This window comes from Chlamydotis macqueenii, chromosome 5, assembly GCF_036417535.1.
Source record: "Chlamydotis macqueenii isolate bChlMac1 chromosome 5, bChlMac1.mat, whole genome shotgun sequence".
NCBI lineage: Eukaryota > Metazoa > Chordata > Aves > Otidiformes > Otididae > Chlamydotis > Chlamydotis macqueenii.
In genome coordinates, this window is record NC_141560.1 from 33,501,227 (window position 1) to 33,523,012 (window position 21,786).

The 21,786-nt window shown below is 34.2% G+C and overlaps 1 protein-coding gene across 1 annotated transcript in view; it reads right to left on the minus strand.

Annotated features, from left to right (window-relative positions):
• Positions 1-21,786, minus strand: part of DPH6 (diphthamine biosynthesis 6) — a 214,963-nt gene that overhangs the window by 133,824 nt on the left and 59,353 nt on the right. Inside the window, exons 6-8 of the mRNA XM_086749012.1 lie at positions 17,157-17,218; positions 11,013-11,107; positions 4,482-4,569 (exon numbers count right to left, since the gene is read on the minus strand). Of these exons, the coding sequence (XP_086605138.1) occupies positions 4,482-4,569; positions 11,013-11,107; positions 17,157-17,218 (245 nt within the window). The remainder of the gene's footprint in view (positions 1-4,481; positions 4,570-11,012; positions 11,108-17,156; positions 17,219-21,786) is intronic.

Below are 21,786 nucleotides of genomic sequence, written 5' to 3' on the forward strand. Positions count from 1 at the left end.
CAGTGATGCAACTGCACTCAGAATGAAGTTAAGCAAATGCACGACTGTTCCAAGATCCAAATTCTCCTGCTGAAAAAGCCTTGGAGCTAGGACTTTGACTGATATAGTTGAAATTCCATGCAGTGGTCTTTTATGAAAACAACAGATTGCCTTTTTAAAAAGCTTACATTCTCCACTACAGAAACTGGTATAAAAACCTATCACAACACAATTCTAAAACTGATAATTCTCTCACTGAGCAGCAAGGAAAATACAGTGGGGCAGAGAGCTCAGAAGACAGAAAGAAAGACTCTGATAATCTCTTTATTCTTTGTGGTGTACCTTGATAACAGAATTTCTTGAAATAAATATAATGAGAGAGACCACATACATCTCCTTGCAGTATTTCAAGTGCAATACACAGACACATAAGAAAGAAAGTCCTTTACTTTGAAAGAGTTTCAAATAAAGTCTCTTAATTACAAAAAAAAAAAGAGAACAAAAATTTCTCTTTTCTGAGACAACTGGACTGAATCTGCAATCAAATGGAGTAAGAAAGAAAATCTTTTACTTATATCTTAGCGTTTGAAATAAATCAGTGTATAAAAAAAAAATTGCAGTGTTTGTTACAAAGTTTTGAAAACATAACTACAAGGCTTATCAATATTCTTATGATGCAGAAGGGAAATTAAAGGTTACCTAGAAGTATCATCCAATTATGATGAAGTATTCAAAAATGCCACCCACAAGACCACCACCAAAACATATTTTGTGACTTTAAATTCCTTCCTCCTCCACCTGACATCACTTACAAAGTCTAATCCCACAATTTAAGTCCTAAATGGAGATTAAGTAAAATAATTCAGGCCAGAAGGAACTGGACAGAAATAGGCTACAAAGTTAAATCAAATCTAACCTGCAGGATCATACTCCTTTAGTACGCAAGGCATGTAAATATCTCCCAGAAACCTTTTCTAATTTTTACAAGTGTTTTTTAAGTAATCTCTAGATTGACCTGTGAAGTAGATTTGCTGATGTATAGCAGGGGCAAAACTGCTTGCACCTGTGTTCCGTCCAAATAGGTCAAGATCATTTGCAAACAGGAAAGCAAATAAACCTCATAATATCAATTTATGATAGGTAAATATAAGGCAACAGTATGCTACAAGAAAGAGCAGCAGCAGGCATGATTCCTGTATCTGTTACAAGCAAACAGGCTCCTTCTTTCTGCCAAGTATAGAAAGAAAACTACACGACTCCCTCTAATTCTAGACTATCCCTAACTTAAGCGGCTGCAGTTTCACAGCTTGTATTGTTTGATGGATGTGTGCTCCTACTCACTGGAACTCAGGGAACAAAGTATTCATTATTGAATGTGAGAAGGAGCAAATCTTAAAGCATAAATGATAGCTAATGTGTTCACCACTGTCATCAAAAGGATGTTCACATCCACAGAAGCTCCAACAGCTTTACTTTGTTTCTGATCATTCAAAAGCCAACATAACTTACTAGAGTAACAGAATAGCATAATATGAGGCAAATAAAAATGTTTTGCAAGTTCACTGTGCTGTCAAAGTGAAAAAAAAAGTTTCACAGTGGTATTTCTTCCTAATTGAAAACATTCAGAATTAAATTTGTATTGAATACAAAAGCCAATACACTTGTTTGAAAGATTCTGGAGTATGATTCAGAAATTGCCACCTCCTCAACAAAAATACATCCTACATTTTGTGACATTAAGTGGCAGTCTTATTGGCAAAGTAAAATATCGATGAAGCTAGGTGTCTGTATTAAGTACATCACAGTGGTCACCTTGTTTTTTACAACGAAGGAACTGAGGTGTTTCCAAATTTTTAGCATTAGTGTTTAATTTGCATTATTATTTATTCTTAATGTTTTTGCAAAATACCTACAAAAAAGTTATCTTAAGACATCTTCACCAAAACTTTAATAATGTTTTAACAGTAAAATCTTTTATTTATTTAGCTCTTTAGCCTTTTCTATATCACTGGTAATGAAAGAAAAGAGGATGTGTTAACAAAAGCTTAAATTATTATGCAAAAATACATCTTGAAGTTGCACAGTAATGTATTAAACAAGAACAGTGAGTAAAATGTTATTTTTCCCCAGGCACAAGGGCTCATTTTGCTGCCAGAAACAATCTTAAACAAATTTCTATGCAGACTTTGTAGTTTAGAAATTTAGCTGAAGAAAACGCATTTCAGAGGATGAAAGACAGGAGAGAATAAGGTACACTAGCTATAATTGCATAATGATTACAAAAGTAAATTCAAAGAATGTAAATTAACACCTGTGGCATGTAACTAAGACAAAATGAATATACAATAAAAGTAAAAAATATGTATATCTCTCAGTTGAAACGATAACAAAACTGACGTCATAATACTTATTAGAATTACACATCACTATGCAGTCTATTAATGGTTTCTACGAAGTGCTTGCCTAAGTGGCTACTTTTATACACTGTTCATAATGGAGTATTTTTTGCCCAATTTTCAGTAATCCCTTGAAAGCTTGAAACTAAAATTAGTTCTCCTTCTAAAGCAGTTTTTCCCTACAGTGATTTTTTATTGTAGTATTGGCTTTTAAGTGCTGAATTACTAACTGATATTTAATTTTTTTTTGTAGGACCTGTAAGCAATAAATAGTGAGAAAAAGTACAGTACTACAGGCATATCAATCTTGAAGGCATCTCTTTATCATTATGCAGTTAAACCATGTTATCTTAGTAACAAATTATGCTCTGAAAGAATGACTGGCTCTCCATCTTCATAACTTCTTGAAAATCTAGCTTATTTTATCAAGACACAAAATAATCTACAGTCAAAAGATTTAAATGATTTTCCTTATAGATAACTACTGCAGAAAACAGACTATTTTCCTTTTAACTATACAAGACATTCGTATATATACCAAAATCCAGGGCAAGCCTCTGTAAACCTTACCCCTTTGAGAGTGTGATAGCTTTGTCTACAATGAATTTGAAATATGATTTACCACAACAGTGCTTGAAACTGCGAGGCTTTAACGAAATCTAAACCATCTACATAAGAAGGGGAAAAGAGCTTCTGAACAGATCAAAGTAAAATCTTGATTCTTATATAAAATGTTATGCATTTTAATATGATTTTTTACCTGATTTATGTAAAGCTTTGTGTTTTTCATTTTCCCTAGCCTGTCAAATCGTAGTGATATATGGTGCATTTTAGCATCAAGTTTGCCATGAGCAATAAAGTCACTGCTCCCAAAGAAATATTAATATATTATCACTCTTCCTCACCATGCCTCCCTCCCAAATTTTCCTTTATTCAGCCTATTTGGGTTTGCTTCACACAGTTAGTTGATATCTTTTTCACAGTCTCTCACACAAATATTTAATGTTTTATTTCTGAAAGAAATCCCAAACTAGAAATTGACAGGATGAAATACAATTTACTTTCCAAGGCAAGAATGAGGCCATAATGGAAGAAAAATGTACAGGTATTTTATCTGTTTGGAACAATAAAATTTAAGAGGAAGGGGAAAAAAAGGCATGATCCACTGAAAGAAATTCTGGAAATGTAGTCACTCAAGATACCTGAAATGGGAAATACTAATACAATAATGTTCTATAACAGTATCTACAAAAGGTTCACTGATCTTCAAAGTGTAGAAATGAGTATAAAAAGACGACTGCAACAGGAGTAGGAAGATCATGAGGCACTCTCTTCAACAAAATATTAGCACTTGTAGATTTTCAGGAGGAAAAAAAAAAAACATTTTACCCACAAAATAATGAAAAGAAAAATAGAAAAGTACTGACAAATACTAAGAAAAATAACTTCTGTTTTGACCTTCTTTGCACTGCTCACACGAAAGTCTGCAATATTTAAATGGCTAGAGTTCCTATTCCCGTTCTGCTGTTTCCAGCTAAGAGACTGAATCCTAGTGAACTACTACTGATTCCCTTAAGATCTTGGACCAGGACAATCTCCTCTACATGATTTGAAGATACATTACATTACACGTATCTTTCACATGGAAAAGATAAAACAAAAACCAGTATGTTTAAAACTCGAGCACCCGCAGGTCAGTAAGTTTTTAAATCATCCACTTTACATTAGAAACAGCAGAAGAGACGCCACCTCCCAGCAAAGAACACTGTTCACAGAGTTTCCTAATACAGCTGTGTTCCACAGTGTAGCTAGCTGTACTACACAGGTTACACGTGTGCTTGACTGAACCACGTTGGCTGAGCACCTGGAGGTTTCAAGATGAAATCACTACACAAATATACTACCTCCATACATTCATTTGACACAGGGTAGCATTTGTGTTGAGTTTTTCCTTATGGTAAGTTCTGAAATTCAACTAAATATGTACATTGTTATTCGAAAGTACACCCACATGAGAATATGTTACTTCAAACTGCGACAAAGAAATACAAAGATAGAAAGCACACCTATAGCTTTAAAGGAAGATGACATTAGCAATCTACTTGCCTTATTCTCCAGGTGTAATTTTAAAAAATGAAGGTAGGCCACAGGTGCAAATGCATCAGCTGAATGCACAACTACCTTGGCTGAATCTCTGAAATACAAAATTATTAGCATCAAATATTAGTATATAACTTTACATATAGACAATACTTAGGTACCATATTACACAGACTCCAAGGTAACTCATTGAAAATCCATTGATTTCTTATTTAGTTTTTGTATCAATTAAGAAAAAATAGTTTGCTATATAAAACTGTATGGTTGAATAACACATTATCTTCACTAATTTTCAATTTTCAAAAGGAATAAACTATACTTTCAGACCAGTACTAAGTAATTTAGTTAGCTGCAGTCTATGAAAGCATAAATGACATTACATTTCTTATTCTAGAGACTAATATGTAAAACAATCTTTTAATTTCATCAACAGGAGACTTTTTTTAAGTCCATTCTTCTTGATTAATGCTCCAGGGATTAGTTCTTGAGGTATTAACAATAAACAGTACTTCACGCTGAGAAACTGACTGATTCAACCATCTTGCATCTGATATCGAAGACTACTAGACACAACTTCTTAATGCCAAATGTGTTGGTAACAATGATAAACTTCCTGTGTGCTGATTCAAACTAGTTAATTTTAGTTTTCATTTTTACAGACACAATCTGTCACACTTTGATTCACAAGAGGCAGTGTCTGTTATATCCATCTGCACAGTTTTACTACTTTAGAAAAAGGTAGCTTTAGGAAACAAACATCAGAAGGTGAGAAACTCAAAGAAAACATAAGAGAAACTCAGACACAGTACAAGAAAATCTGAAAATTGTTAGAAGGCCACAGACACACAGATACTTTTCTTGAAACCACAGTGCCCTTGATGACTTCACAGTATTCAATGAGACAGATTTCAAGTAATGCCACATAAAAACCATGCAAACTGGAAACAGTTGAAGTCTTGGCCAGATTGCACTGACTGTTTCTAATACATAATTAGAAATAATAAAAAACAGACACCAAGACTCCAGTAGCACCTGGTACCTGGGTATCCTCAGTGTCTGAGGATATTGTCAATAAACATTTTTTGCTTGCTGTTCAAGTTCTGCATGGGGAAGTCTAGTACTTTTCAGTGATGCATTAACTACTTAAAATGAAAATAACAGAAAAGCTTATATCAGAAAGGAAAAAAATAGTGTTATTAAATGTATCTGTCTGTTAAATTTAAAGAGTAACTTTAAAAAATATATTTAACTCCAAAGTAAAAGAAGCAGATCTACTTGTACCCTTGCATGTTCCAATCCACTAGTACAGCAGAACAGATGTTAAGCATTGATACCTATGCTCAATAACTTCATAATTTTTGAGTACTTATTCGTTGCTGAAGCAGTATCACAAATATTAAAAGATCATAAATATTTCTTTTCGGTATGAAGGATATTCCTATGACACACAGCTAACACATGGGTATTTGATGGGACCATAATAGAAACCTAGTTTAACATGCCAATATTTCTCAGCTGATGACTCACAAAAGGTAAATTATGTGGTGCTGAAAATAGTTTTACAATACATATCAAAAGAAAATTGTTTTTCCTAACTACTTTATTTTCTGTCAGCCTCTCCAAACAAACATCATTGTTCTAACTGACAAAATGTGGTGTCTTCTGCCATAGTAAATGTAATGAATAGGTGCAAAGCAGAACGGGTTTTGTTTTTTTTTTTTGCATTCAGTGATGAGTCAGCAGTTAAAAAAAAAAAGGAAGTCCTGAACTTACTGTCATGTCCAGCTTAGGAAACAGTAAATAAAAACCCTAAAATCACATGAAAAGCAGAGATTAAAAAGAAAAACGGAGATTTGAGAAACTGACAATTATATAAAGGCCATTTCATGCTAAAAGTTCATGCTAAATTTTGAGTAGGAACATGACTACATAAGGTGATTTGCAAGAATTTTGCTGAGGAACATCTTCAGAAGACTTTGCAAAACAACAAAGAATAGTTGAAAAAACATCCTAATCATCTGATCTCTCAAGTCTCCTTGAAGGTCTAGGAAATCTAATAATCTTAAACACTCAGTTTAATTTTCACAGGACAAATATGACATGTTAGAGCAAGTGTGAGAGTACAATCAGTGCTCCCAGTACATGATAGTCTTTTCACGTTTACAGATTTGCTTTTAACTCCAAACCTAGAATTACAAACTTAAACACGGAGCTAATGGTAAGGTACATAAATGCAAAATTATATATCCGTATTTCAAATATGCCAATTTGCCTGAAGAAAAATCAGACTATTCTGTGTTCCATAAATACAAATTGGCCTTTAATTATAAGAGTAGATATTAGATGGCATTCACATAGATAAGAAATAGATCTTTATGATTTGAAGAGGTGTCAATCAATTACACCTTAAATACCAGCGTAAGGAAGACAGGAAATGCTTGGTATTTCTCAAATACTGAGCATAAGAAAGCTGACAACTGGATTACAGTAGTCTACCCAGGAAAACCAGATAAAAACCCATCTGGCTCTTGGTTGAATATTTCAATTCTAAGATTTTGGTTTCACTGCTAAGTCTGGTTTATTTTCAAATATTTCACTCAGTGTGCCACACTTCCTTTGTAAAGCATATTTTTTAATGAAAATTGAGAAGAATGGCAAAAATTCAATTTAACATTCAAGAGTAAAATTTATCATACAGTCTGACATTAAAGACACTCCCACTTCTCCATAAGTAACACATAAAGACTATGATTTTATTTTCCTGAACTAGCAAATTTCCTTCTTTTTCAAAGGATATACTGTAGAAATATATTTTGTCAGAAGTCTCACATGACAAAAACATCAACTAGTGAAAACAATACCTGAAGTAGTGTTATTAATGACTGGTGTATTATATTTCCTCCTGTTTTATTAGGTTTACATGGCAAGGTTTTGGTAGTGGGGGCAGGATGCAGGGGTGGCCTCTATTAGAGAAGACCAGGGGCTGCTGAGCCTATCAGCAACAGTGGTAGTGCCTCTGTGATAATATATTTTTAAAAGAGTAAAAATGCTGTGCAGCAGCTGTGAGAAGAGTGAGAAAAATGTAAGAGAAACAGCCCTGCAGACACCCAGGGCAGAGAATAACGAGTGGGAGGAGGTGCTCCAAGCACCAGAGCAGAGGTTCCATGCAGCCCATGGAAAAGACCTCGGTGAAGCCGGTTACCCCCTGCAGCCCATGGAGGACCACATCAGAGCAGATATGCACACTGCAGCCTGTGGAGGACCCCATGCTGGATCAGGCTTCTGGCAAGAACAGCAGCCGGTGGAGAGGACACCATGCAGGAGTAGAGTTTCTGACAGGAACCGTGAGCCTGTGGGGCATGATGGAGCAGTCTGTTCCTGAAGAACTGTACCCCATGAAAATGACCTGCACTGAAGCAGTTCTTGAAGAACTGTCCCGTGGGAAAGACCCACACTGGAACAGTTCATGAAGGACTGTAGCCCATGGAACAGATCCAGGCTGGAACAGGGGGAAGGTGTGAAGGGGAAGGAGCAGCAGAGAAGCAGTGCTATGAACTGACTGCAACCCCCATTCCCCATTCCCTTGAACTTCTCAGTGGGAAGGATGTAGAAGAGTAAGGAACAAAGGAGTGAAATTACACCTGGAAGAATGGGTGGGGAGAGGTGGTGTTTTTAGTTTTGTCTTTATTTCTCACTATCCTGGCAATAAATTAAATTAGTTTTCCCCAAGCTGAGTCTAGTTTGCCCATGATGGTAATTGGTAAGCTTATCACCCTGTCCTCAACTTGACCTATAAGCTTTTCAATTTTATTTTCTCCTCCTTGTCTTCCTGAGGAGGCCGTGTGGGAGCAGCTTGTTGGGCAGCTGGCAGCCAGCCAAAGTTAATCCATCACACCTGTTTTGCAGGCAAAAGTAATCTTCAGTGTCTTCCTCAGAAACTTTCTCTAGGGAGACATCTTGAAGGAGTTTATGGATTTAGGGATCTTGAAAAACCTGACAGGTTTTAACCTCTAAATTGTAATTCTTACAACTCTATTTAAGCTTCAAAAATTGTATCAGGATGCATTCCAGAACCATGGCTATCTAAACATTAGGAAACTAAGCTAGAATAGTTAACACAACATGATAACAAAGCTATTATATGAAAAGCACAAAATAAACAAATTTGTAACTTATTCATTGACAAATAAACTACAAAATACTTTTATTTAGAAGTTCATAAAGTAATAGATTTCACATGAATGGCCCCTCAAAAAGCATATCTTTATGCCATGAATAATGTAAGAGCTAAGCAGGGCTAATCAAGCCAGAAACACAAAATGCCATTGTAGCTATTCAATTTCCACTACAGAAATGTATATTTACAATTAGTTGAGTAACATTTAGAACTAGTTGAGTAACTGTTTAAGAGTCTGCTGTGCCATACGCTTATTATTAAATACCCACTGATTTATATATTTGTCTTTTCCTGTATTTTTTGTGCATTTATTGTAAACTTTTATTATTATTTGGAATGTCGCCAAAAGAAATAAAGACAACTCAGCTGGACCACCTGTGTTTTTGCTTTTCCTAATGGCCCAAATGGTCATTAAACCACTGATAGCCAGAAACATATTTAGAAAATATTATAAGATATTCCTACTTAAACTAATATTTGGTTGATCCCAAACCAAGAGCACAACGTACTTCCATAAAAGTGTTCCTTGAATTCTATGAAAATAAACAAACAAACAAACAAATAAATAAAATATCTCTTTGCCACTACACCAATCAAGAATTTCTCATGAGATTTGACAGTTTTTTCCAATCTGTTGCATCTATGCAAAGACAGCTTTGAAAAGGAGCACTGGGAAATTATGCATCCAATTCCAATGAACTCCCAGATTTAATCTGTAACATAAGAAGCCTCAAAATAAATAGAAAGAATGTAAATAATCAAGCCAGACATATTTAAGTGCAAAAGCTCATACAAGCACACTTAATCTCTCAGTTAGTATCTAGCTATCCTTCTTCTGAAGCATACTTTTTGTTCTAAATATTGCCATATAAATGCTGAATAGGCCACATTTATCTGGTAATGGGTGGTATTATTCTAAATGATGAAGTTTCACAAAATTCTGCCTCTGACACCTACTGGAATTGATAAGAATTTGTCAGTTTAATAGAAATCATATCAGACTAAATGCAAAAATAAATTGTGCTCTAGCAGTGATTTCACAATATTTTCATTTTTGCTAAAAGAGAATGAACTGATTCTGTCTGAGGACATATTGGGGAGTTTCATCCTTTGTCCCCAAGTTTATTTGTGATAAGATGTACCCAAGTATCATATACATTTTATTCTAACTTCCTGCTTAACTTTCCAACTCCTACTAGCCATCAGGTTGGCTCACAATCTACAGCTTCTGCCTAGCACCTGATTCCCCTAAAAGAATCTTCTCCAAGTCTCACATCCTGGCCCATACCTTCATAATTCCATCCATGAACCTAAATCCAGTTTAAAGATTCTACATTGTTACTTTCTGAATTTTCTTCCCGTAGCTTTCCTGCATGGAGGTATCTCCAGACTCAAATTAGGTATTTTTTCAGTTCACTCCAGAGGACATGTATTCCAGTCAACCAATAGTTTAGCATATACCTGCCAAAATAGCTGCCATACTTTTTACCTGTCTGTCTATTGCTCTTCTTCTCCCAAATGCCATGCAACGAAACAGAATTAACAGTTCTTGGTCCTCTGTTACTTATACAGACAGATCCCAGTCTTACAGAAAAATTAAACAAACAGACCTTTACCATGAAAGCCTTAATCATGTCTATATGTTTCATAATCTTGACCTTCCCTAAGATGACTGAGTGTCATGAATGTCACCAGTACATGATTACTAGTCTGTTTACTTGGCTAAGAAAAGGAACAGCAGTCAAAACACATCACCAAAGTAAGCAGGCTTAGCTATTTAACAGACTAGTAACAAACTCGCATCAAGATACAAATATTTTCCATATCCCACTACACAGATTTTAGCAATTTATGTCAAAAGAATAAACTACTCAGTGCAAATGAGATGGATTCATGCAAAGTTCATATATAAAATATCCTCTAATAATTGAAGAAAAATGTTTATCGTTATCATTCTAAGCTGCTAAACTTAAAAAACACACACACAGAGTTAATGGAACCCACAGGCTACTGATGTGGCAGTTTATCAAATGTAGCTGTAATGAAAGATAAATATTACAGGCAATTCGCACTTCATGAAAGAATAAAAGTGTCAGTGTGTAGGTACCAGTTTTACTGCAGGCCATAATCAGCAAGTAAACGAAAGTGCAAATGTCTAAAAAGTTTATAGTCCTCTATGAAGGCCTCGTCTTGTCAGGTATTGATTTAGGTTTTCAGAAGACTTTGCCAGCATTAAACAAAGTGAGTGTTTGTGAACTTAGAGGACATGTTTTACCTCTGCCAACAAAAGTTGCCTCAAGCTCAATGTGAATATGTCCCCATTGCTTTAATATAAGGAAATGGAAGAAACTGTTCCTTACACAACTATTTTCTTCTTAAATAGAGGGCAGTCCAGAGTGAATGTTTCATACTCTCCACCTTCTCCGCAAACATGGACTCCATATTTCCCAGAAAGCTAACACAAAAGGGAAATTAAAATACATAAGTATTACATTAAAGCAGTCTATTAAATATAATTTGATGAAAATTTCAGTGTGCACTTTCTAAAAGACTACTCATTAAAAGGCTGAAAAAACTAAATATCATACAGAGGGTTCTTGATTTTTTTGTATGCATATTGCAATGATCTAAAAATTACCAATGTGTTATATTTTTAGTAGAACTGGCACTGTAACATTCAGATAAATGAATGAATTCCTATCCCTTACTCAGTGGACATGAAAGGTTGTTCAGACACCTGTACCTGTCTATCTTTCTTTAGCATTGACAGTTCACTTCTGTGAGACATTTGTACTGTAAATCAACACAAGAATTAGCACTTCACATAGCAGTATATAATGAACACAATTTTTGGCAATAGATTCAACAACTGCATTCTATATTGTGGCAAATATCCATTCTTTCAAAAAAAATTGTAACAAATAGAATCGACGAGAGTTTTCTAAGTCAAAAGCAAAAAGCTGAAGCAAGATCTAAAGAGGCAGCAACATGCTATTTCCTTTATAAATTGTACTGAATGTACTTTCTAAATCAACATATAAATTTAAGAATATTCCTGAAGCTCTGGATATCCCACTAAAACTCATAACTTCATAAACCAATACATTCATGATAAGAGACATGGCTATCTTAATTATTCCCTGCTTTATAAATGAACAGCTGGGGAGTAGGAACCAAAGTCCTTTTGTTGGAGTAAGGACTACACAACTGCTGAATAGTTCACTGTAATTCTGTATTGATGTACTCTACTGATAGGTAGGAATCACACACCTTAGCATGGGGACACTCCCTTTTTCTGCAGGAGAAATCAGTCTTCTCCTCAGAATATTACATTCCCTTCTAAAATGTCCCAGCAGTAGCTACTTCCAGCCAAGTCCTGTCCACGATTTTTCACATTAAGCAAGCATTAATATTCTTCTTCAAGTAGTTCATGAGAAGCTGAACTGCAGTCCTCAACTTCATTTCTAACACCAGTGTTACTATTGGGAATATTTATTTAGCCTCCTTATGCTTTCCCTTAGAGGAACAGATGCCCACCCATGATGCTTCTGTAATCAAAGTAGCAATGCAGTTCTCCACAACATGCAGGACACAGTTAGAAAAAATCTGTCTAGGGGCTAGAAAATAATTCCAAATCTGTTTTTTGTATATTTTTAGGCAAGTATGAGACTGGGTTATTTATACATTGTAGGTTCAACTTTCTAGATGGTTACCAGAATATTTGTGTAGCAAGACTATTTGATATATTCAAATAATACTGTATTTTAATTGTTGAAGTTGAATGTATAGTTTGTAGCACTTTACAGTTCTACTTTCAAAGTTTTTTATTTTAAAACTTCAAAGACTGTTTACAGCTTCAGCCATCACCTTAGCTAAAAAAAAAATAATTCAAAATTAGGTGTGAAAGAAGAAATACATGGAACTTGAATGTCTTCATTAAATCAAAGACTATATTTTAAATTTAAAATTCAGTTAGTTAAACAAAAGGCCTGAATCCTCTTTAGCTTTTATTTTGGAAAAAAGTATTAATGCTCTGAGAAAAAAATACCTTGATAATGCTCTATGTGACCATTTAGTTGTCTGGTGGTATAAAATTTAAATCTTTTTTGGAATATATATTAAATAATTTTCAATGTCTTGTTCTGAGAGACATTTTTCATTTTTCCTCTCACATTTGCTTTGAAAAAAAAAGAAGCAGAAGAAAACCTTTAATCAAGTGCTCATTAAAAAATTACACTCCTGACATGAAAGAGAACTCCATCTGTCAACAATGGCAACAAGGTTTCTATAGGACAAATACATCAAGAATAATTAATGTTAATGCAACAAGAATGGACAACCTACAAAACAGTTAGTCAAAATCTTTATTTTTCCTCTCTTTATAGCTTCCACTGCAACACTACTGAAAAAATGAAAGAGAAAAAAACAGAAAATATCTTTCTAACTGTAACCTTTCCACAGCGAATACAAGGCATAACTGTTTACAAGTTACTTTCAAAACTGGTAGCTCTGCTTGTAACCGTCAGTGTCTAGAATAATTACTGGCAATTAACATCGAGTACTCAAAAGATGTGAGACTATTTCCTGTTTTTGTTGTGGGAAATCCTCATTTTCAATGTCACTGGCTTCAAGATCATTCTTGACATCAGTTATACAAGGTGCTAAAGGATTTTCAGTTCCTGCTAATGTCAACAGGAACTGAGGATATTCAGCAGCTCATAAAACAGATCTTTAATGTTCATTTAACAAAGTCAACAATATTTTTTAAATATCACCAATGACACCAGAACTGTCCCTTTTAGTCATTTAGAATATTAACATTTTCAAAGACCAATTATTTTGTTTTGCAAGTTGGATTTTATATTCCTAACAATATGGCAGCTTAGACTCTAACCTAAATTTTGTAATTGCTAAATCTGCCTTCTACTTCAGACGTGCAAGAAAACAGCAAATTTACAAATTACACTTAACTAAAAATGTAAGTTCAATTCAAATTCCAAAAGAAATAAGATGAAAACATCTTCTAGACGACACAAAATTCATCTTAACTCAAATACACAATGAGACACAAGGTATATAAACAATCAGCCCAAACATTACATGAATAACAATCTCTTGCTACCTTGGGAATGAAACACAAGAATTAAAGCTGACTTTCTAATTTAAGTATAGTAATCAAAGATAAAAGATATGAATTCAAGTGCTTCCTATTTCAAGAAGGTTTTGTTGAAGATTTTGTTGCCAGACAGAAATTGTAAGACTTAGTAAAATCTCAGTAATTACCGAAAAACTCTTTACATCAAGAAGTACTCATCAACTTCTAAGGCAAGCATACAAACCACTAAGCATTTCCTTATTGTCTATTAGTAGAGATAGAAGTATACCAAATACTACCATAATACGCATGTACCGTTCTATTCTAAAATTCTAAGGAGAGTGTGACCAACCCCTGAGATTTGGCAAGTTGCCATAAATTCTTTAGGGTAAAAAGCTAGAGCTCCTGGTAAACATGAAACAGTAGGACGTGAGAGCAATTTAATAATTTAGCAATTATGTAGCAACCAGTCATCAATAATTAATCAAAGACCTATCACTTAGAAAAAAGTAATAATTCAAGAACTTTCCTTGCCACAATACCCATGTCCTCAGCCAATAAAATTTACTTGTGACAAAAATATTGGTTGCAGATGACCACTGCACTCCTAAGTTCAACCTTATTTATGTAAACCCAGAAAAAAAATTGCAAAATTACGTCAAAGTTTTTCCCACTCAATACTCTGCCATTTCTGGCTGCTACAGCAGCAAAATCACCTCACCATTATGTCAGTAACTATTCTCATTCCTATTGCACACATAAACTAAAGTAAAGCAGAAGACTGAAAATTTAGGTGATAACGTATTTTTCCAAAGTTCAATAATTGAGTGGATGGAATTAGGGCTCAGTTGCGGGTTTGTTTTTTGGTTTTTTTTTCTTTGTTTTTTTTTTTTCAGTTAACATTGACACTCATAACGTTTCAACAGGAGATTTTTCTATAAAGAAAATTATGTCATGCTTATTTCTTGTACATCCAAAAGACAAATTATAATAGGCACATTATAGCAATACAAGTTCATTTTGATTTTATTGCCAGTTCCTTAAGGTAAACTTTCAGTATAAAAAGAAGTAAGTAAGGTCCTAATTCCTGATCTGTACCATCAGAGAAGTTGACCTTTGTGAAAATATGCTAAAATGTAAAGCAGGATATTCCCTATCAATCCCAATCGACTCACGTCATACATGTTATAGTGCAATATCAAATACTCTCTTATATTCAACTTTTGGCATTTTTCTGGACACTGAACTTATAAAGATATAAACTGGTTTTCAACAAAACCAAAGAACATAGAGAGCAATATTTCATTCATTTTAAACAGAACTGCAAAAATTCTCGCAAACTTGCACACCAAACTAAGGAAAATGCTGTAATGAAAAATCCTGCACCTAGCTGAATAAACAACTATATAAATAACATCAGATGTCAATAAAGAACCCAAAAGAGAATCCCACTGGGATAGGAAAAAGTGTAAACTAGCAAAAAACAACAGGAACAACACATTTCAATGAATTTGTTGTAGAATTTGAAATTACTGCCAAGATAATATAACACAAATTAAAGGTATAAGAATATATAAAGCTGTGGTAGTTTGAGGGATGTGCAATGTTAAAAATTAATTTATTATGGTGTTTGCTTTGGTATGGTCAGAATACTAAATTTTTCTCTCCTCCTTAGTGAAAACTGTGAGCTCCTTGCTCTCACTTTCTGTCTACCAGAACTTTCGATGTTGAAGACTTCATTGAGTTGCAAAAGAGGATTTTTCACATAATAAACCCAAGTATTTCTCTTCAGTTTATAGTTAACTATTTGGTTTTATTAGGCCTTAAAGCCAACTAAGTATCCAGTAAAAACAATTTATTTGTACTGACTTTGACTTTCATAGCATGTATATGCACAAGAAACAGCTACAAGAACAAATATCAGTTGTGCAGCTTATTTAACTAGTCCCACAAAAACACCAATTCATCCAAATGTGATTGACAAGTATGGAATTGATATTACAATAAAGTTGATGCTTGGTTAAATCTATTCCACAGTAAATTGTTCATTGTTTCATTATTGCAAATTTTTATCCTTCCTTGGCTACCACTTACTAATATTCTAAAGAAACAGCTCTGACAAACAGAAACATTGCTTAAGTGATCTGCTGCAGCAAACTGGGAGGAGGACCACTTAAATGTTTATCATACTCTTAAACTACGTACTATTTACCTACAACTCCAAAGATCTTTCAAACAATCTTTCTGGGAATTTATCAATCAGTAGTCATTTCTATAGTACATGCAGAACATGACTTCACATGTCAGTAAAATTGCTTATCCTCAGTAATGTTACTCTCTTGTACTATACAGCATGCCAGTGTCAGAGCAGGCCTATGATACAAACACAGAGTGCAGTGAACGACTTCAGTCTGGCATGTTCACGCAGCACAATGCTAACGTAGCAGTCAAGGTCCTGGAAGCAGTCTAGCCATGTTCACAAGTGGTGAACTGAAACTTGTGGACTCTGGTTCTCAGTGGCTTATTAGCTAAGCCAAACAGCCATGTTAATATGGCTTCCAGTTAAAAAATGACTCAGTATTCAATTAGATTATATTGCCTTACCCAAAAGCCCAACCCAGTGGTAAACTGGCCTTGTCACAGACAATATATGTAAACACAGTTCTTCTCAAATCGTATGTACCTTGATGTTTGGTGCTTCTACTTCAAACTCAAAGAAGACTCGTATACAAAATCCAGTCTTTCTATTTTTCCCTAGTTAAATAATTTTTCTTTGAACAGATCTATTAGCTCTGCCTACACATATTTTCCTGCTTTGAGGACTACATAACCCTTTGCACAGAATTAAGTACATCCTGTGGAATAAACTTCTTACTCAATTTTTGAAAGGCCTTACCTTATTCAGTCTGTGTAAAAAATGGTAGGAAACCTTCAGATCCAGAGATCTGTGAGCAAGTTTTTTATCACCTATAATTTTGCCAATACCATTCCTTTCTGTGAAAGTCTCTTAACTTCCATGCAATTATTTACCTCTATTACATATTATATATATCATTGCACTCTGGGTTTGTGTCATAGGCCTGCTCTGACACTGGCATGCTGTATAGTACAAGAAAGTAACATTACTGGGGACTAGCAATTTTACAACTTAGTGTTCCCTTAATATTGAGGTTTCTTGCCTTTAGTTTGTTTTAAAGATACTGGCACTATTTGTGAACTACCTCCAGAAAAAAACATTGTTCATACTGAAAGTGCATATCAGAGGCTTACATACTAAGTAAAAAGATAAGACTTGGGTTTCTGGAAGTAACTAAGTAATTTTTTGATTAAGTTAATTTTACTGAACTTCTGCCTATGTAATTTTTAATTGCAACTTTATCTGTATGAGTAACCTTTAAGTAATACTCACCTCCAAAAGATAAGGCTCCATTTGATCCAGATATTTTCCTAGATGTTTATCCGGATCTAAACCTGAAAAAAAAAAGTGTAAAAATATTTTTTAGAAAGTACTGCTATTACAACTTTTTTTTTTTTTTTAAATATAGCATGTCTCCCTTAGAAACTAGTCCCACTATATCTGAAATAATTTCTATCCTAAAGAAAACACACTTATTCAGAATTTTCTCCTATCCCCTTTGGGCAACTGGTTTTCATTTTTGTGGAAAAATAAGGCAAATTACCTTTTCACTGTGTGTCAAATGGAAAAGTTGTTGTTTTATTTTCTTAGAAATTTCAGTAACTAGTGAAGCAAACATGCAGGTCCACAGTAATAAAAATACTACACAGAAATTATCTCTGAGTCAGATTTTACCTTTGCAGATACCTATTAAATTAAAATATAAGTTAATTTTTCATTGTTTCTGCAAATTACTGGAAGGAACACAGACTGTTTTCCATAATAAATATTTTTTTTGATAAATCATATTCTGTGTGCGTGTGACCCACAGAAAAAAGGCAAGAATTCAAAAGGATGGAGATATAAAGAAAACTCAGACTTACAGAATGTCTTTAATGTTGTACCTTTTGATCCACCACAAAATATTCTGTATGATGTCTACATTTTGATTTATTTTTCTTGGTAAAAAAAAGTAAGTCCTATTAACATTCGATAATTCCTTTAACTTGCCCCTCTGTGCTCCTGTTTCAGCTTTTTGACTTTATGAGTTTTGCCAACTCATGGCTGATAAATGTTCACTGTTCACTTCTCAGGAACAAAACAAAGAATTGGCAAAAACTAGTACTGGGATAAAAAAACATCTTCAATCAAATAAAAAAGATGACTTCTGAAAGTGAAGGAGCACTGGAAAATTTTCAATGATCACATTTTTTACTAATCTTAATTATTGTAGTTTGGTTGGGGTTTTTTTTTACTGATCGCAATACTTGTCTATTTTTTCCTACTCTACTGCTGTATACAATAATGGGTATCATTAAAGAGCTGCCACCAGAATGACTCAATTTAGAAGCAATTTCTGAAGTATGTACCTTGCAAAGCACTTTAGATCATTGATGATAAAAGCTGTTATATAAATGTATAGTATACTATTATAGAAAGTCGTTGCTGAGTTCAAATAGCTGATATGCCTTTTAATTTTTACAATTATAATCTTGGTATATTTAAATTCCTGTGAAAGTAGAACAAGTTAGAGTGAATGAGATCTCAAAACATTAATAAAGTTTTAAAATATTTTATTAAAGCAAATTAAAAATTCTTTTACTATCTAGGGGAACACTTTAAAAACTGCTTAATAATTAAAATGATAGAAGACTGAGGTTTTTTCCTCCCTCTATTCTTTTTTGGTATTGGTTTACTGCTCTTTATTAATAGACTAAAAATGTATGTTGCTAGATATAAGATAATATTTTATGCTTGTGGAAATAACTTTGAAATTTCTTAATTTCATTTCAATAGTTCCAATGATTCTGGTGATATCTTCCAGCTTACACCAACTTAGCATTACATCCTTGATTTTAATGGGACAGGTATTAGGTTAAACAAACATTTACTCATAAAATAAATGAATAATAATGAGTACAATATTACAGTACCCAGTTCACACATTTACATTAACATTCTTTATTAACATGATTACTTTTCCAAGAAAAGCAACTCCTCTCTTGATAAAAACAAACTAGTTTCCATTAAATTTAAACCAAGAGATACATTACAATTTACATGCTAACATATTTACACACTAACATATTCTTTCTTTCACAACTTCTCTTTGATATTAAGGATATACCTGCTGTTCTGCCTCACAATGAATACAAAACAGTAATTTAAAACAAGCTATTACACAAGTAGTATACAAAATGCAAATAAATTGCCTATGGGTAAATAAATTCACGATGTGTACACTCTTTAGTAATACCCCACATCTACACGAGAATCTGTAAAAGTGCAATGTACTCTTTCTGTTTCTTAGTAGAATTCAATTTTCAGATAGCTTGTGTTTCTTTTGAAACATATTATTTCCTTTAGTTTCTAACAAGTTTGCATAGTGAGTGAATAGTCTGTCTGCTAAAAGCACCAAGAACCAGTGTAACCTGTAATTTGCAGAACCAGTAATCCACATTTCAAATCTCTAATAGTATGCATGTATAGATGAAGCTGTATGCCTACCGCTACTATCAGTATAATAAAATATCTAAAATCACACTTATAAAACAGTTAAGATAAGCTTATATTTTTATTGGACTTTTTTTTTTTCTTTAAACAATGGAGTAGATTGAATCAGACTCTTAAAATCACTTAGACTAAAAAGCAAAATACTGTATCGTAAATTCTCAGTACATTCCATTTGACCACATCCTCCAGATTCTTCCTCCATGAAATTAAACGTGAAGAAAGCTGGATGGGTGGATAAACCAACAACAAGGGCTAGGGCCTGGATGACTGTATGTAGAATTAAGAAATTAATTAGGAAGGGAACGATAATTTGCAGCACTGACATCTATTTTACTTAACTTGCATGTATCAACGAGAAGCAATTACAATTCAATTAAAATATTCACTTTTATTACTTTACTGACTGACCTTGAAGTTAATGCCTGTTTTATTTAATTGCATCATCTATGAATAAATGTTAAGCCTAGAATGTTATGCCCCATTATTTTCAATGCATTTTTAACTCCCCAACTGAACTACATCAGTCAATTTATTACGTGCTGTCAAGACAGAAAGTGGGGCTTTACTTCTTTGAGACAGACCAGTACATGACAACAAAAACATCTCAAAAAGATTTGATAATGCTGTTTTTACCAGCACTCATTAAAATAAACTGTGCTCTCACCTCCGGTTTTGTGGCCTAGTTTTACTGCAAAATCAGTATGTGATAGTACAAACGGTATAATCGCTTCAAAGTAATTTCTACTATATCTGTAAATCCTGATAAATCGACTGTCAGGAGCAGAACTCCTTCCTGCAAATACCAACAATGGGTACAGAGCCCTCTTATGCACAGCCACAAGTGCTGCAGAGAACTGCAGCAATGTCCAAAGACCAGGGCTTTGTTCTGTAGTGAACAAAATGTACCAAAGAACATTACTAAAAAGCATTTCACTAGCGTTAAGTGTGTTAGTGTTAAGTTCGGCAAAAGAACCATATTTTAAATGGTTCACTTCATATACACATAGAATCACAGAATCACAGAATGGTTAGGGTTGGAAGGGACCTTCAAAGGTCATCTAGTCCAACCCCCCTGCAAGGAGCAGGGACATCTTCAACCAGATCAGGTTGCTCAGAGCCTCATCCAACTTGGTGTTGAATGTTTCCAGGGATGGAAACATCTACCACTTCTCTGGGCAACCTGTTCCAGTGTTCCACCACCCTCACTGTAAAACAATTTTCCTAATATAGAATCATAGAATCATAGAATGGTTAGGGTTGGAAGGGACGTTCAAAGGTCATCTAATCCAACCCCCCTGCAAGGAGCAGGGACATCCCCAACTAGATCAGGTTGCTCAGAGCCTCATCCAACCTGGTCTTGAATGTTTGCAGGGATGGGGCATCCACCACCTCTCCCTCTATTTTAAAATCATTACCCCTCATCCTACTGCAACAGGCCCTACTGAAGAGTTTTTTCCCGTCTTTCCTGTAGGCCCCCTTTAGGTCCTGGAAGGCTGCTATCAGGTCTCCTCAGAGCCTTCTCTTCTCCAGGCTGTACAGCCCCAACTCTCTCAGCCTGTCCTTATAGGAGAGGTGCTCCAGCCCTCTGATCATCTTCGTGGCCCTCCTCTGGACCCTCTCCAACTGGTCCATGTCCTTCTTATGTATTAGTGTAGCACATATTACTGTATCACAAAGCCCTAACCTGAGAGGTAACTACTTGATATTACCCACATTTATCAAGACCATTAGAAAATCAAGTTCTATTTTCATGGCACTACATTCAGCTAATAAAATCCACATTTTAAAGCCTCATCTTACTAATAAGAAATTTTTTTATAGATATGCAGAATTTTAAAATAGTCTCGATTTTTAAGAAAGTCTTTTAATATAAAAAAACCAACTATTTTTACTTCTTCGTAAAATGCTGAGTAAATAAAAATAAAATGTAACTATTTGTTTTAAGAAATGGTGGTACATAAAAGCTCCTCTGAAAGCTACACTGAACCAAACTCTAACCCATAATACATGAACACATTATGAAAGAATCACTACCACACACATATCAATAAAATATGAGTTAATCATTACCTGTTGATAATATAGTGAAAAACCTCTGTCCTTTCTTGACTAACCAACTTTATAATTCAAAAGTACATATTATTCCCTCTCTGACTTCTGCCATAAAATAAGATTAAAAAAATATCCAAAATCACTATCTATGATTAATCTTCTCAAAATTTCATATACATAGAATTAGCATACACTTTTGGAGAAAAAATTGGAACTTGTTTTAAAGTCACAGGAACTTAAAGTTCTCTTCTTCTTCCTGACTTCTTGAGAAGTATTGTTGAGAAGTTTACTAACTGCCATCATTATGGATGTTAGGGACCGAGACTTAACTCCTGATGATGGAGAGCAATACACCGCA